We start from the raw sequence: 17,096 nt of genomic DNA, 5'->3' as shown, positions 1-17,096 counted from the left end.
ACTGTAGTAGTTTTTAGTAGTAAAGTAGTAAATAGCTTTACCAAAAAGTGCCAGCAAGGATTGTAGAGCAAAGTGCATGGTCCTCCTATTAGCTTGTTTCCCAGTTTTCAGAATCACCTCCTCTTGGCCAACTTCACAAAGGTCAAAACCTGTAGCAGAATATGGAGCAGAAAATCACACCTCACAGAAAGATCCAATGTCTTAAACAAGCGTGATCTCATTTAGAACACAAATAGAACACAAAGATAGGAGGTTCTGCAGGGTCCTGGAATGATGACTCTTCACTGACAATGTAGTTTGCTGGGGTTTTTTTATTACTATTTAGCACACCTTCTCCAGCAGGCGTCAGGAGCTTTACGGAGCGTGAACACATACACATAAAGAAATCACTGCTGTCCAAACTGACAGACAAAATGCACTAGTCAGTACTTTTTCAGTTGCGAATTATTTGGAATTGTCAGGGAATGATATACTAAGCACATCTCAGGGGACAGTGTCCCACATGCCCCTACCATTCATCATTAATCCAAAGTTTTCTCACAGAAATGGGTCTGAAGAAGAGCACAGACCTTGGAATTTAGCAAATGAAGGCTGGGCTGCAGGAGGCACGACTGTCAGTGAGAAACGATGCCTGGCTTTTACGAGCTCCTCAAGCAGTCGTCTTGGATGTTTCTTTTTGCAGCATTGCCTCTTCCCTGCAATGCCCTTTTACTAACTCTAAGCAAGGTCCAAGCCGCAATAAAACCTAGTTTGATATTTAGTTCTCATCTGTCTTTTCTGCAGGATGTAGACCCTGGTACATACTATCACCCTGGTATGTCCTGTCCTTGCCCAGTGCACAGGTTTCCCTGCCAAAGGAATGATTATTGGTTCACTTCAGGTAGAAGGCCAGAAGCAAACTCAAAAGTATTTATTACGAACAAGAGGGGAACAGGATACTGAAATAAAAACTGGGGTTAAACCAACTTGATAGCACCAAGCTGCTGTCAACCCTGAAATCCATGTTCTGCTGATTCAGAAGATGTTTTGGTGCATGAGAGAAAAATTCACCTTACCACTGGCCAACCAGCGAGCAAAAGAGCTCTGTGCATGTGAACTGGCAGAAACGCACTGAGCAGTCAGGGATCACATCCAGAGATGCAAAGACCAAACAGCACCCAGACAAACAAATCTAAAGCTGTGAGTCTTGTAACTACTTCAAGCCACCATATGAGACACTAGCATTAGTTTTAGGACGACAATGGAAAGAAATGTTTTCCTACCTAGAGCTGCCAGAAACTCATGACAGCCAGGTAGCCTCCAGAGTTGGACACTGATGGAAACCTGGATTGGTGCAGAGGAGAAATCTTGCTCCTTCTCGCCTGCCTGAAGTTGAACCAGGACTTGATGCAGCTGAAGATAACAATAGAAACATTAGCCATTCCTTACAAATCACATCACTGCTTTTCTGACAGTCACGGCCGAGGAAATGCACTGCAAACACCCATATATTCAGTTGCTGCTCCTGAACAGAAGAGTGAGATGAAGAGGTCTGGGCACAGGGACAATCCAGGGACAGCAACAACGGAACAGCAGCAAAGGTAGGGACAGAAGAGGGGTGAGGGTTGGGGGGGGGGATGACCAGTGGAAATTGAGCAAGAAGGAAGCACAGCAGGAAAATCTGTGAAGTGAAAGAAAAGGAAAGAGATTCTTTGGGGCTGCTCACAGAAATATACTAAAGCCCGTTCCATGACTGAGCCATACTCCTTACGCAAATCCCAAGAAACTCATTCTCAGCATTTAACTGGGCAGAACAAGTCATATGAAAACATGGAAGACTTTCCTAATACCTCCATGGCCTCCAGGAAAGAAGTTTCTCAACTGTGCCCAAAGGACAGGCGTAGCAAAGTAGAGAAAAAAAATGTGTTTATGAAGATCTGACACAAATTAAGGTGCCAGGATCCCATGTAATTCAAAAACACAGCCAGGGCAGGAAGGATGGAAACACATTAATCAGGGACCAGCTAACCTCAGGACCACCCGTCTCTTACAACCCATAAAAGCTTACACAGTCTTTTTTCCACAGTAGCACTATGGAGCAAATTCCAGGCCTGAAAGCGGCTTGAAGACACTACACCGCAGCACAGGGAAATGGGTCTGCAGTGACCAAGGTGTTTTATCCTGCACAGCAGTGTCATTCCCCAGTGCATGTAATACTCACCATTCCCACCATATTTTTAACAGCCTTCGGGCAGCAGATAACAAGAAAGGAAAAGAGAGGAGAAAAGAAAGAAAGAACACAGGTTATTTTGTGCTACAAAATGCCTGTGATAAGGAACCCTGCAGTGACACATCCACATGCAAACTAGCATCCTGACTGCAAGATGCTCTATCCAGGGAAAGAAGGGAGCAATGGAAACGGCTTGAGCTGTGAATCAGGAGTCCAACAGCGTGGGAACAGGCAGCTGGAATCTGGGAGTGCCCAGCTCATTACAATCAAGTCAGACACTTAGCAGGCAGATACTCAGGCCAACCCACATTCTGGCAGAAGGCTGAACATAAAACAAGCCCTTCTCTTGTTTTCTCTGGGGTACATTATTGGCACTTAATGCAGTCAGCAATCCCTAACTTTTCCTTGCACATGTGGTAGTACTGAAGTTGTCTCTTTCGTGGTTCCCGCCTTCTGTTTTGCACTAAAAATAAGCATTTTCTATCCAGAGCAAAAGATCAGGCTCCCTGCCTTGCTGCTTCACTAATGCCAAGAGCACCTGCTCCCTTATGACGCCTATCACCCATATGGGAAAGACAGTAAGCAACACCCACTGACTGAACTGTCAGTCACTACGCTCCAGTTTTGAACAAAGTCTTCTCTCCTTTGGGACAGGCAGAGCCTTAGCTGCTCACCAAGTGACTGCTGAGAGGAAGGAGGGGAAAAAAAGCAAGTAACCGCAGAGGAAGGGAGAGCTAAGTTGAAAAACCCTAACTTGTAACTGGATAGACTCTTAGGCAAAAGGAAATTTTGCCTGGGGTTTGGGCTATAGAAGAACATTTGCAAAAACAATGCAATACCCCTGCCAATACTTATTGCATGGGGCAGCTGAGGAAATGGTGAGTGTATCTTTTGTTAGTTGTGTACAGCCATCTGAGTATTTTTCCTTGGGTGATTTAATTATCTGAGGCAAGAAGACAATCCTGAAGTAATCTCACGGACACTGTAACACATTCCCATCTATCGGAATGTTGTCTTCTACTCATCGCATCCCTTCTACTCTGGGCCTCCCTCTGGTGGCAATGAGGAAAAAATAACCCTGCTATTCAACCACAGAAGTTTTGGGCACTGACAGAAGAGCCAAGGCAAGAAAGCAAAATGCCATAAAGGACAAGCCATTAGAAATATTTCATGTGGTACTGTAGTTCATAACAAGACAGCCTTTCCTTGAAGCAGACTCAGCCTAATGGATAGACAAAGCAGGCTGCTTAGTGGGTGACAGCAGAGCTGGGGCTGGTTTTTTTTCTGCATTTTGTGCAGACTCAACATGACAGAATGAATGGGAGCCCTCTGAAGCTACACAGAGATAATCCCAGCTACCCACCCACGGTACTTCCCTAGAACACCTCTGCATGGGGAAAGGGGAAAAGAAAGTGAGCTATATGCCCATTCATTGTGTGCAGTGTGTTCATTTACTAAAGCAGGCAAATGATCAAGATAAACCTCATTAGAGGAGCAATCAGGACAGTAAGAAACACGTAATGGAAAGCAGGCCAGGCTGGTGGCACAGAGAAAGGTTAGGTTAGGCCAGGCATGCTAGAAAGACTGGGGAGAGGAGGAATGTGAAGGAGATTGGGGGGAGCAGGGAGGAGTCCTATAGCCACAGGTGGCACTGCTTTTCTCTTAAAGACCATGAATCCTTTCAGCAGAGCTGTGAGCATGCACAGCAGGAGAAGCACAGGCTCAGGAAGTTTTCTGACAGGCCTTGCATTGCCCAAAGTCAACTACACCTTGGGACTTTGGTAATTACGGTGGACAAAGACCAGCCAACATGGGCCCTAGACAGGATGGCCAAATACCAATTAGTGGTTCTGCCACTCATTTCCTGTACTTTGCTTCCCCCTCACTGCAGTAGGTATCATGTTTTCACTTCTGTCGCTGAACGGGGAGACCCAAGGCCATGCAGCCCAGTAACATACCTGCATTTTTCTCTTCTGGACACACACTTTCATTCACACAAAGAGGCAAGTTTAGAATCTCAACCCTGAAATCTCCTAGCAAGCTCTGGGTTGATAAACCAGGGCATAAACCATTCTGTGCATTTCTGAATTTACTGACCTGGGAAGAACCATTTGGAAACCGGTACTGGAGGAAAACCTCCCAACTCACCCTGTTGATAAGCTGTTCTCCTGTTTCTGAAGCTGTGATAAGTTTACAAAGTGCCTGAAGTGCAGGGTTAGGCAAACCTGAAAAACATCAGCAGAAACAGGGATTGTTCAGTATCTGTTTCTTGACTGCTAGAAATGCAACAACCTGAACAGAACAAACTCAGCTAATTTCTAAAACTTCTCCCCCACATCACTGAACAGTACTGGAAGCAGCAGCAATTTCCAGAAAGCAAAAGGTTTTCCCACTTTGCATCTGGTTATGCATTTTCTGACTGAGAGCTGGGAGAAAGGAACAGTCACATCATGCTTCTCAGATACTGGACCCCGCAGTAAATGATTCCCATCTATGACAACATTTTCATAAACACTTACTTTTAGAACCTCTACCCTGTTAAATACTTTTATTTCATTGATGTAAAACATCACCATTTTACAGGCTTGCATCAAAGAAAGGCAGGGAAAGGTCAATGTCTGCTTGGACAGATGAGGACAGAGCCCATAGCTGGCCTGCTTCTTACCTAGGAGGGACTGTATGGTGGTGCTGCACTGCTGTAGCCGGTCACCAGGGTCAGAGGTTGGGAAGAACACTGCTGCCGGGAGGCCACTGGCTGGAGGGTCCAACCGAAATCCTACCGCAGTGAGTAGTGCCTGCCAGCCTGGAATGCCACCGACTTTGTTCTCCACGCTTTGTTGGGAGGTATACATGGAGTTGTGCTGCCCATTCTGGATTCGCTGCAATGATTTCTCCACCTTTGGGGAAAATACAGCATTAGCTTATTTTTAAGAGATTTTTACTAACTGCCTCTTTTTACACAGTGGAGAGGCAAGAACAGCAGGTTGAGAGACAGCAAACCCAATGTTGAACCTGGCCCATCTTACACAGAAGGATGTTAGTGCCCTTGAAAACAAGGCTCCAGTAACTCAGCACTCACAACTGTAAAATCACTGTGATGTCAATATTCTCTGGGATGCTGGGGAAAGTAATGCCACAGGAAACTAAGTACCAGTTTGATTGTGATAGTTTCCTATAAGCCTGGCAGCTGCATTTCTCCCCAAAAAATGACTCACGTTCAGGTTCCAGTCTCTCACATACACTGCTTATTACCAGGCAAGAGTCTGTAGCTATATGGTAAACAGTAAAGAGAGATGTGTGTCCACAAAACCCAGCAACTGGGATGACTAGCAATATTCACAGGTTTCCATCATCCTATGGATACTCCACATTCCTGTGGGACCACAGAAGACACATTGGAAAGAAAAGTATTAAATGTCATGAGAGATTATTCTAGCCATCTGGCAGTTTGGCTTCAGTCCTGCTGCTCCCCACAGCAGGCTACTGGCACATATGGGGACAAAAGTGCCTCTTGCCTTCCAAGTATGCAAAGAGACAGCAGTCACTGTGCTCTGCATCTCCATGACTGCAATGTTCATAGCTATTTTCTTGCAGAAACAATTAACCCCAACGATTATCTCATTTTTGAAGCAGAGACCCAATTCAACATTTGAAGGAGGATTTTGTCACAATACAATGTAAGACTTCGCTTACTTTGCCTCTTTTTGCTCCGGACACTCCATCAGGTATCCCAGTCTTTTCACACTGACCCAGAGATTTCACAAGAGACTCCCTTACGGTAAGGGAGAAGGGTTGAAGGTATATATTCAAGCGTAAGTGGCTACACATCAGGGTGTTTCTCTTCCCATTCATCATTTACCAAATGCATACCCACAGGTAACATTATCTCACAACTACATGGGCTGCAATGCCCCTCCCTGTGCCTGCTGGGTGTGGTAGCGTTTCCTTTCTCTTACCAGATGCAGCAGGACACGCAGAGCATCTCGTGCCCTTTCAGGGTGCTGCAGAATCTCAGTCAGGGCCTGTCCTACTAGCGAAGAAGGGCTGTTCAGCTTCATATCACTCCCAATAAGCATGAAGCCTGCAGGATTCAGAATAAGAGATGCTCAATCTCCTTTCGTTATAGAAAATGTTCAAAACAGAAGCAGATATCCTCTGCCCTCTTGGACTAATGGAATGATGGTTTACTGCGCCCTGCAGAGTGATACTCTTTTCCCAGAGCAGCTGCTCACTCCCTGCCTGGTCCCATAGACTGAACCTCCAGAAAGCTTCTAGATGATTCTTACTGTCCTCCTCTATTAAATCAACAGTGTTTTCCTGTTCAAGCAAGCGGAAAAACACTGTATTGCAGCTAAACTTGTCCTAGCATGCTCCATGTCTCCTTTACAGCAGCGGAAATCAATAGATCTAAACAGTGCTCGCAGAAACAGAACTCGGAAAACTGAGAGCTTTCCCTGTCTCGGTCAGAAACCTGTCTTGGCTTATACACCATCTAAATGCTAGATTCTCCAAATGTCAGCACAAGGAGCTCTGCCTGCCCCTTCTCATCCATTGCAGCAAGGTATGCAGCTGCCCATCCTCACTCTGGTGCTCTATCCGAGACACCGTCAAGAGTTAAAGGTGAAAGTCAGGGATTGCGTGTAATGAACTTGCTTACATACCATGGAAGGGGAAATACTAAGACAGACTGAGTAGCTGGAAGCCTCTGCTTGGTGGTGATGCCAAGCACCCATGTCCACGCTCATTCTTTTTTGTCTAGGAAATGGTCACTTTTTTTTTTTTAAATGTTCTTTCCTTTGAGACAGAAAAATCTTGGAAGGAAAATAAAATACAAACTGAACTGTGGACTGTAACCTAAACTCAGCTCCCATCTGGTATTGTCTGAATCATGTCCTAACGCTGGACTCAACAAGCCTGAAATCACTCTGTCAGACTAACTCCAAAGTGCTCATTTTAACAAGCTCTTGTGAGTTTCCCCGCTCCTCCAGCTCCACAGTTTACATCAGAGCCATACTCACAACAGCTTCCTGATCTAAAAAACATGGTACCGCTGCCTGTGCAAAAAAATCCATTTGGGGAATGCCTGCAGCTTTCAAAAACCAGGACTTGTGCCGGGAAAAAAAAAAGCAGGTTATTTGTACATATCCCCGTAACAACACTGTTGAACTCCAAGACTTTGTCTTTCTGAACCTCAACTCACTCATGTAATTGAGAGGGAGCAAGCACCAGCACTCCACCCCGGAGCTTACACTGCTGAGAGATTTCCAGTAGAAGCAAGGGAAACTTTTCTCCTAAAAGGACCAAAGGAGTAAGCCCTACAAGGTTTATGTCACAGAAATTACAGCTACTGGTTGCTGCTGCAACTTCCAAAAGTACTACTCTTGCCTCCATGTCAGAGTGTCACTCAGTTCTCAGTGAGAAGGTTCTGTAAACTTGCTCCAGCTAACTCCATCCCAAGTACACAGGAAACTTGACCCTATAGATTTCAAACATAGGGAATGAGTTATTGTATTGCACGTTATTTCTTTCCAGTCATGAAACCACTGCGAGGAAAAACACTTCACCTCACGATTGCTTTAATTATTATTATAATTAAATAACAATTTAATTATATCAAATATATAACCAGGCATAGGTCCCCATAGCCACCTGCCCATAACTGCTGAAGGGAGCTTGGGATTTCCTATGACAGCTGCCATTGAGGTAGAACTGGAGTAATATATTTGATTATAATTATATCAAATTCATAACCCACTACACAGTGAAATACTGATGTTTTCCATGACACTGGCATTCAACCACACTCGGATGAATCAGGGTCTGAATTCTGGGAGAGCACAGGGCACGTGCTACTCCCAACTACCTGCTAGCACTGCTCCTTGCTTAACTCAAACAATTTGGCCTAACAGCGCTTCCTAGAAACCCCGTCTTGTTTGTCAAAAAGCAGATTCTTCCTACCTGCCCAGTTGGATGGATGGGAGAACTGCTTGCTGCTCTGTACAGTTTTCATCGCTTCTCCAAGGGCTGCACTGGCTTTCATCCCATTTAAGAGGGAGGAATAGAAGGCATGCACAAACATTTTGGAAGCAGCCACAGGAACAGGCCAGAGTGACACTAGGACACACTGAGCCCCAGCAGCCAGGAATGCTCTTGTCAAGCCAATTACTCCATCAGCAGTGACTTTGCTGCTGGATTCTTGGTATGAGCCAAGAACCACTAATTTGACAGGAAGCCGCAGATCCAGGACATCAGCCGCTGTAAGCAGAAACTCCTGAAGAGGAGGGCAGTCTGAGATGCTCTCCACATCACTGGCATCATCCTGCATCCGAAGGGATTCTGGGATTGTGTAGGTGTTCCCAAAAGAACTCTTGCTGCTGGCTGGATTGCTGTCAGTGTTGGGTGTCAGGACCAAAGCAGCCAGTTTCCAGGAGACATGGGTTGCAAAATGGACACATTCTGCCTGAGTGAGGGCACTCATGACCCTCTCTTTTGTTGCTGCACTACCAACTAAGGGCTGGCAGCCAAGTAACTCAGATACCATATATGCTTCCTCTTCTGCAGAGGGCATAGGTCCCCATAGCCACCTGTCCATAACTGCTGAAGGGAGCTTGGGATTTCCTATGACAGCTGCCATTGAGGTAGAACTGGAGTAAGCAGGAGTATTCTTCCTCGCATGGGACTACAGAGAGAAAGAGAAAGAGAAAATGGGGTTCAAAGATCTATTTGTTACGGTGCTGGTAATAAAATATCCTGTCTCTTTGGCTCTAAACAGAAGTCTGCTTGTCATAATTACAAAAAAACTTTGCATTTCTTTAGTTTCTTCCACTTAGCTATTCCAAGGAACATCTCCACTTGAGTCCAGTCAGGATTTCTATCCCCACGGCTTGGGGGAACAGATAGATAAGAACAGAAAGCAACAGACTTAGCCCAGGTCCCTTTGAGGGCTGTAGCAGAGCTAAAAGCATCCCAGTTTCCCACCTCATGGGAAGACTACTTGAAATCTTTCACTAACTGGTTTCTCGCACCTGTATTTCAAGGATCAGTATCACCACTGCCAGCGGCTTGGTGTTGCATGCAACTGATTACTGGGGCCTGATACTGAACAAAAAGCCTAATCCCCACATCAGTGATGTTGACAAGGTTCAGACCCTTTTGCTGTTCCAGTGATTGTGTTTAACCCAGTGCAAGCCAAGACACGCAGCAGAACACTGCTCAGCAAGAGCAGGTGACTTAGGGCATTCTCCCTGGAGACCTGGGCCTTAGAAATGCTGATGCCAAACATCAGCATGAAGATTCTTCTGCAGGATTGGCCTGTGGTATTCGCTTTGCCTTATAGCTTCAGCATCACAAGACATTAGTGGCCTTCTCCACACAGAAAACTAAAATGTAGGTAAACATACCAGGAACATGATAGGACAGTCAGCTTGCCAAGGAAGCTCAGTATTGATCACAATCACCCATATTTCTGCAGTCTGCCATGTACTTCCACACCCCAGGACATGCTATCCTTTAGATGAGGATATCCAAATGATCCATTCCCCTTGCACTTCCTGGCATGCCTGGGGCTGTGATTTTGTGCTGCAGGAACTACATCAGTATCTACTTCAGAGCTGTGGTGCTCAACATGCTCAACAGAACTGGGAGTGCCTTGGGAAGGAGGTACATTTGTGGTTTCTATTCTTGCATCTGGCATAACAGGACAGAGCTGCTGCTATTCTAGCATGTATAGGAACCTGCACCCCACAGGAGAGGTTCTATAAGAGAGAGGTTTTACAAGACAACGTCAGACCTTGGAGCTGGGATTCAGCGACTGGATGGACGGCACTGCAATGAGGCTGAAGCGCTCATAGAGGTACTCATTGGAGGAACTGCCCTTCAGGAGAGCAAAAGGAATGAGGTACAGTTCTCCCTCCAGAACCAGTATCAGCTGGCGGTGGCGGCCAACAGGCCCACTGGAATGCATCAAACCCTGAAAAGAAAAGAAAGAGAATCAGTTTGGCCCTTTCACTCCATCAGTGCCCCAGCTTGCACTTTCCAAGCATCAGGATCCAGTCTGACCCCACATCAGGTTTGGAAATATGCACATCAGAATTACGCTCCGTGTGAACACAGATGTGGTGACAGGTGAACGCACATTGGCATTGGACAGATCTATAGAGCTAGACTGTTGCTCACCTGTGCGCAAACAATCCCATTGGGATGAATGAGCCTTGAGCACACTGACACGCTGTACAGATCTCGGTCGTCACACCCAGCCTCAGCAAGCGCGCTGGGGCCCAGCCTCACCACAGTACAGCAACTCCTTCTGCTCCAGCGTAAAAATCTTTGTTAACAACAACCACCCATGTCTTGTCAATATTATTATCACCTTATCCTTTGAAAGAGAATATTCTGATATTGAATTTCAAAATAGGAATTTCCTATATAAAAGCAAACAGTCTACAGGCAGATTGTGTGTATGACCTGCGTTTCAAGACGCCTGACACTGTAATCAACCCAGAGTCGCAAACAGGTTTAAACAGAAAGTATCTTATGGATGGAGGAGCGAGGCAGAGAGATTAATAAATAGGAAACACGCAGCTGGGCACAAAAAGTGGCAACTGCTCCTGGTCCCATGTAACCGTGGGAATTTCACTCATATTTATCTAGTGTATTGTAAAAATAATTAGTTATCACGCCAGGAAAGAGTAACTTCAAAGCACTGAAATTTGCTCCAGCAAGCTCCACTTGCAGCACACAAAAAAAAAAAGTCTAAAGGACTCTCATGCAAAACAGCAGTAAATTTCTAAGCAATTCTACCCCTTTAAGCTAGAGTACCAGCCATAGCTTGGCCTAGCAAATAAACCATTCATTTGAAGACGAAACTTTTAGCTCAAGCTTGGATGAGACCAAGTCCTCAACTTGACATAGTTTTGGAGATAACCAGTTGAAGTAGTGTTGTTCTGTCTAGACTGCTTGATGTTCCCACAGGTAAGCTAACTTTGCAGTGTTCATTGCAGGACGGAGGCAAGGATCTAGTATGCAGGACTAGATCCCTGTCTCTAGATTCTCAATTCTTTTGAGAATTTTCATTTTAAGCCATTTTAATTGCCATCAGATGTAGCAAACATCTGTTTTGACAGGAGAAAAACAGCTGCTCAGGCTGCTCAGCAAATGAAGACAAAACTGCCTGACTCATTCCAAGTGAATTTCTGAGCTAGCTTCCAATGCCTCCAAACATTACCTCTTCCTGATGCAAATTCTGGGGCTTCAACAGAACAGCAGTAAAGGAAGTATATTTTTCAAACACATGGCTTATGTTTCATAAATAATAACCACCAAAACCTCTGAGGTGCTACCTAGATACATTCTTTTTGGAAGAAATAACAGAAGAGAGGTAGAATACTGATGTTATTTATCAAACATTACTCCCTTTAACATCCCTGCTTTAGAGCATGCTTATTTCAGTTTCTCTTCCCATTTAAGAGGGGAGAGACGAATCTTCCTTCTTTCGCTGCCAACAGTGAACTACTACTATGAAACGTCTAATGGAAAAACAGACTTTTGAAACAAGGGGGGTGCAGAAGTAACGTCAGAAAATCCTGAAGTGTGGACACGTCAGATAATCAGATAGTGCAACAGAAAAGAAAGGGATATTGTGCATTTTGAGGGTGAACATTACTACTTGTGTGAAGTTTTATATACAGAACTCAGACAAATGCACCCTGGTCCTAACACACAATTCTTCCTCTCCACCTTGCTCAGGGTCTGTCTGGAACAGACTTCCAGACTGCACTGTGATGCACTGACAGCTGACGATTAATTTGAGATACACTAATCCCATCTCACTAGCAATCAAAGAATAACAGGAATTTGCAGTCAGTCTCAAGCTTTAGTTCTCAGGCAGAAGCAAAGATGAATGAACATTACTAAAGAAATAGAAAAATCAGTCCAGCAGTCTCCTCCAAAGGGAGTCTGGAGCGAGTCAGAAATACCAAGAAACAGGTCAGCTATGAGGGAGAATGTCAAACAGTAGAAAGTTGAAGAGAGACAGCGAGGTGCTTTTAAAGGCTTCTTGCCATTTGAAGTAGGAACAAAACTGCTGAAGGGTAAGAAAATTTTCATTTAAAAGGAGTTAAAAATAGTTGGCTGACCTCTTGCTGTTTCTCCTGATCTCCTTACAGCTCTGGAGCTCACCCTGCCCCATAGACTACAGACAGAGATTTAGGGCAGTCGCTGACACACAGCAGCCTTGGGAGCCTTCCTGCAAACCACCTCCACTCCGACCTGACACGCTGTTTACAACCTCAGCAGCCCTGAGGGAGGCCTCCCCGGCACTCACTGCCGGGGGTGAAGCAGCATGCGTGCTCTGCAGCTAAATTTACCAGCCTCCATTCAGCCGTGCCTCTTTCTGCAGAGCCCGAGTTGACAAGCAGCAGCTTCCCACTAGGGCAGTTGTTGCTTTCCAGAAGTGTTTTTGGGTTTTTTTGTTTTTTTTTGTTTAATACATATTCTATTTTACTTACTGCTCCAGGAGCTTTAGCTGTCAGCAACGCAATCGGAGCATCTGAGCCATAGTGACATGTGCCTAGCAGAATTTTTAATTTGTATGTAAAACCTCTAGAGTTTAATTTTTTTTTTTCTCATGATGGCTGTATGTGCATTACAGAAACAGAAATAAAACTATGAGGATCATTAGCGTTTCATGTGTCTCCAAGAATTAATTTTAGGGTGAGTTCTAACAAAAAATAATCTCTTCAGTGAGAAAAAGGAGAAAAGCATGAACTGCCAAGCACAGGAAGATGTGCCCTACTTCACAGCAACGATACCGGCTGCACTGGTGATTTGTTACAAAGGTGGAAAAGTCCATCACTCGTGGGGAGCATGGCTGTGCAGAGCTAGGCCAGCTGACAGCTGCTGGCTTGGATAGATCCCTCACTTGCAGCTAGTGTCGCTACAGTTGGAAGTTTCCATTATAATGGGACTGCCAAACCACACACAAGACCTGAACCGCATCTTCTTACAAAGTGGCTAGTAAGGACCCTGTATCTGCTAGTTATCTGCACTCTCCAAAAGCCCTGCCAAGCCCTACAGTACCTTACTGGAGCCAACTTTGGCCTCAGACACCCAAACCTGCCAAGCAGTGCCCAACCAGAGTGTGTCCTCAGCGGGAAGGAGAGGCAGGCTCCTGGGGTTCCCCGTGAGGATTTCCTCCTGGCCTGTCTTACCTATTTACACTAGGTGTAGGCAGGCATTAAACTCCCAGATGAAGCTTTCTCAAGAACATTGTAGAAGACAACAGAGAAAACCCATAAGCAGGGCTGACCTCCTCGCCCTGCAAAGAGGATGCAGGTGCTGCCTCTGGAGCAGAAGGCCCCACTCTCCAAGACTCACAGCATGACCACGGGATGGCAGGCTGACAGAGCTAACAAAGTCTCGGGCTCACAAAGGTTATGCCTCCGCAAACAGAGGTGACTTCTGCAGACAAGATTGAAGCATCCAAACAGCCTTTAAAGTAACCCAAGGCAGAGCTGGTTTTCCTTCTCAGAAAGGAATGACAGAATTGTGACATTTTGATCTGTTCGTTCAGCTGGATACAAATTGAGAAAAGACTAATTCTTGACTGAGTGACTTTATCTCTTCTAGCTAGAGATACCGTGCAACAGAGAGGACTTCTTAATTTATCCTGCCATTGCTCTGTAAGACTGGAACCGGGGGCTGTGCTGCCACTCCTGGCCTCCTGCACGGGCTGGCCAGGGCTGCCGCAGGACACTGTGCCACGCAGCTTCCCTTTGCTTCTGCATTCACCCCATCATCCACCAGCACAGGATGCTGCTGGGGCCTGCGCCCTCCACCCCCGCGCTGGCAGGTACACCCCGGTGCAGCACCGCCATGCGCAGAGCAGGGCCCTGAACGGGCCAAGCGCTGGGACACTGGCAGTGAACCAAGTGGGCTGCCGAGTGCCTGACCAGCCCCAGCAGCAGCCCCCACCCGCTGCTGCTGACACCTGCCAGGAGCACATCTATCTCCTTGCAAAAGCACCAACCCCTGGGATGCAGAGAGAGCAAGGCCCAGCTTGTCGGGCTGCAGCTGGCTGCCAGCACGGCACCACACAGCAGCAGGAGGCACAGGGTGGGCCAGTGGTGCTGCCAGGCTCCCAGTACTGCTTTTTCTATCTCCCTGACCTATTTGTCCCTCGTAGAGCTGCTGAGTTTGCCAATTAGTATTAGTGAATTAAGGACACACTTCCTGATTAGGCTCATCAAAAGCGTTATACTTTGGCCACTGACTGGAAGTGGTATCAACAACAACATCCCTTGTTTCCACCTCCCAACACACCCAGTCTCACCATCTGGAAGACCAAGTGAAAACCACCATGCTTCAGATACAATCCCCAAGCTGCCTACTCTTGCTTTCCCACATTGACAGGGGATTGTGGTAAGTGAATCTCTACATTTGCCAGCGCCAAAGGCTTACTCCTTCCATAGGTCCTATCAATAAGTCGTAGAGCGCACGGAGCGGGGGTTTGGTGAAGGAAGTCTGCCTCCTTGGAAGAGATGATGTTCCATCCTTAACAGGAGACATGGTACTGCTGAATAGACTGGTCATGCTCTGACAGCTCCTGTGGGCAAAAGGCAAGTGAGAGGTTAGTTGCAGAAATCTGAGGTCCACTACAGGTTGCCCTGACTTCATAACACTGACGATCAGCCAGTCCCTGTCCATCCAGAGGACTCTGTTCTGTAAGATGCCTTATGGCAGGGCTTTATTCTCCCATTCAGCTTCACGCCACAATGAACAATGACATTAATGGCAGGGTGAACCAGTTGCAGACAGCATATTACATTGCTATGGAGTTTCTCTACAAACTCAAGTGCCTGAAGTGCTCTTCACAGTTTTTACTGCATACCTATGTATAGCGGTTGTGTGCAGGCAAACATGAGACCCATTAACAATTGACTACAATCACAGCAAGATTTGCACTTGGGTTTTGCACCAACTAATCTAGCATGGTACCAAAAGGAAATACGACAACAGTCAAACAACAAGACCTGAAGATTATGCCTGCACTTGCTGCCACTCCTCTGAATGGCTCCATGAAGTCAGATGTGAGAGTTGACCTGGAGCCCATTTCTGACATCCCCACAGGCAGAGCTCTGCACATGTTCTCCTGGCATCACCAGCCACAAAACACCATCGCTCTGAGGAGACTGAGATGGCATGGCTACAAAAAGTTATTGCCCTGTTGAGGAAATGATGTTGCCCCATTCTGGTCTCACTAATCCATCAGCTGTGCTCCCCAGAAAGGTTAGCCTTGGCTTGGTGCCATAAACAACCATTTTCTGTGAAAAGGATAACTTTCCAGAAAGTTTTAACAGGTGGGCCTTAAAGAAAAGGCAGGGAGGGAAATAAGACATTGAACAGTAATGGTAGTGCAAAGCCTGAAGTGTAACCAGAGTCACCACTGGGGCTGTGCAGTAATGAACACAACAATCTCAAGCATAAAAGGCCACCCATGAGGCAAAACGTGCCCTGTTGTCCTCAAGGTGCCAAATGCATTTGATGGAGGGTTCCATGAAATCCCAGTGCAGATCATACTCTGATGCTACTGCGCAGAGAAAGCCTCCCTCCATTCTTGGTCTCTATGAAGCACAGTGCTGTTTTGCCTCTCAGACACCTTCCAATGCTATGTGCCTTTGCCAATTTACACAACAGGAAAGCAGCTATAGTTTCCTGATTCATGACCAACCTCACACACTTTGTCAGGACACTAGTCTGCAATGTCCTTTTTTTAAGAACGTTTACTCAGAAGAAATGCCTTGTCTCTGCTCCTTCTTTTTACCTCTTGCCTGGATCAATTCTTGACTATCAGCACAGAAAAGAAATAAAAACAGAAAATATTTGCACATCCAGGAAATCAAAACAAAACTCAGCATCCAGCAGATATGTTAATCTATGAGATATATTACTAGTTGACTGCATATTTGATATAGGCATATATATTCGTATGTGTGCATATATATATGCCTATAGCGGATATATACACACACATATAGGCACAGTGTCTCTTCATACTACCAGATTAAGCCAACATGCAGGAAAAGACAAGGAGAGCAAAAACGTTGCTCTCAAGTGCACTCCTTCTACCACTGACAAACCACAGGCCTCAGACATACCCTGACCTTTTCTGACACATACCAACAGACAGATTCAGAAAATTTCTTTCTCCCCTCTCCTTCTCTCCTCAGTTGCTGCAACCAATCTCCAGACCCAGCTCACATCATGTCTAAAGCCTATTCTCTAAAGAAAAAACCCATGCTCCCCACTAACAAGAAATTTACACCTTATGGGACAACAGAAGTAATTTAAGAATGCAAACGGAAGCCTGGTGTCCAATTGCCCATGCTCTCCAATGCAGAGATTCTGGTGAAGGTACGAGTACGCTGCTGCTACTCAGAGCTGCTGAAAACTTGACTAGGTGGCTTGCGCAATACCAAGTTCATTGCAGGACCAGCACGGACTCAGCACTGTCTGCTCCCCTCTGGACCCCTCTGCCTAGCTTCACTGCAGCAGCTGACTGAGCCAAGCACACTTTGCAGTGCTCAGTTGTTTCCATACTTTATGTAGCACAGATTTTAAAATCAGATCAGGAAATAAAAACTGCTTTCCCAATCTCACACATTTCTTGTGCCCTGAACCCTGTGCTCAAAGCACATCCCTCTAGTACATCCTGCCTGATATACCACTCTAGAAGAACAGGGATACCCCACTGCTTATCTAGGAACCAGTGAGCACGTAGAGCTTTAGCCCAAGCACAACAGCACTGACCTTCCCAAGAAGCAGCTATTTGCCAGCAGGTGGCACTCGCCAGCCTCACCTTCTGCATTAAGCAATTTTAGCACACTAATTT

At 45.9% G+C, this 17,096-nt stretch overlaps 1 protein-coding gene across 1 annotated transcript in view; it reads right to left on the bottom strand.

Annotated features, from left to right (window-relative positions):
• Positions 1-17,096, bottom strand: part of TTC28 (tetratricopeptide repeat domain 28) — a 198,292-nt gene that overhangs the window by 4,955 nt on the left and 176,241 nt on the right. Inside the window, exons 15-23 of the mRNA XM_009282825.2 lie at positions 14,666-14,810; positions 9,999-10,178; positions 8,168-8,888; positions 6,166-6,290; positions 4,875-5,106; positions 4,358-4,434; positions 2,201-2,224; positions 1,263-1,392; positions 42-149 (exon numbers count right to left, since the gene is read on the bottom strand). Of these exons, the coding sequence (XP_009281100.1) occupies positions 42-149; positions 1,263-1,392; positions 2,201-2,224; positions 4,358-4,434; positions 4,875-5,106; positions 6,166-6,290; positions 8,168-8,888; positions 9,999-10,178; positions 14,666-14,810 (1,742 nt within the window). The remainder of the gene's footprint in view (positions 1-41; positions 150-1,262; positions 1,393-2,200; positions 2,225-4,357; positions 4,435-4,874; positions 5,107-6,165; positions 6,291-8,167; positions 8,889-9,998; positions 10,179-14,665; positions 14,811-17,096) is intronic.

This window comes from Aptenodytes forsteri, unplaced genomic scaffold (genome assembly GCF_000699145.1).
Source record: "Aptenodytes forsteri isolate BGI_AS27 unplaced genomic scaffold, ASM69914v1 Scaffold550, whole genome shotgun sequence".
Lineage (NCBI taxonomy): Eukaryota > Metazoa > Chordata > Aves > Sphenisciformes > Spheniscidae > Aptenodytes > Aptenodytes forsteri.
Note: the sequence above shows the minus strand (reverse complement) of the source record. Positions and strands in the feature narration are given on the sequence as shown.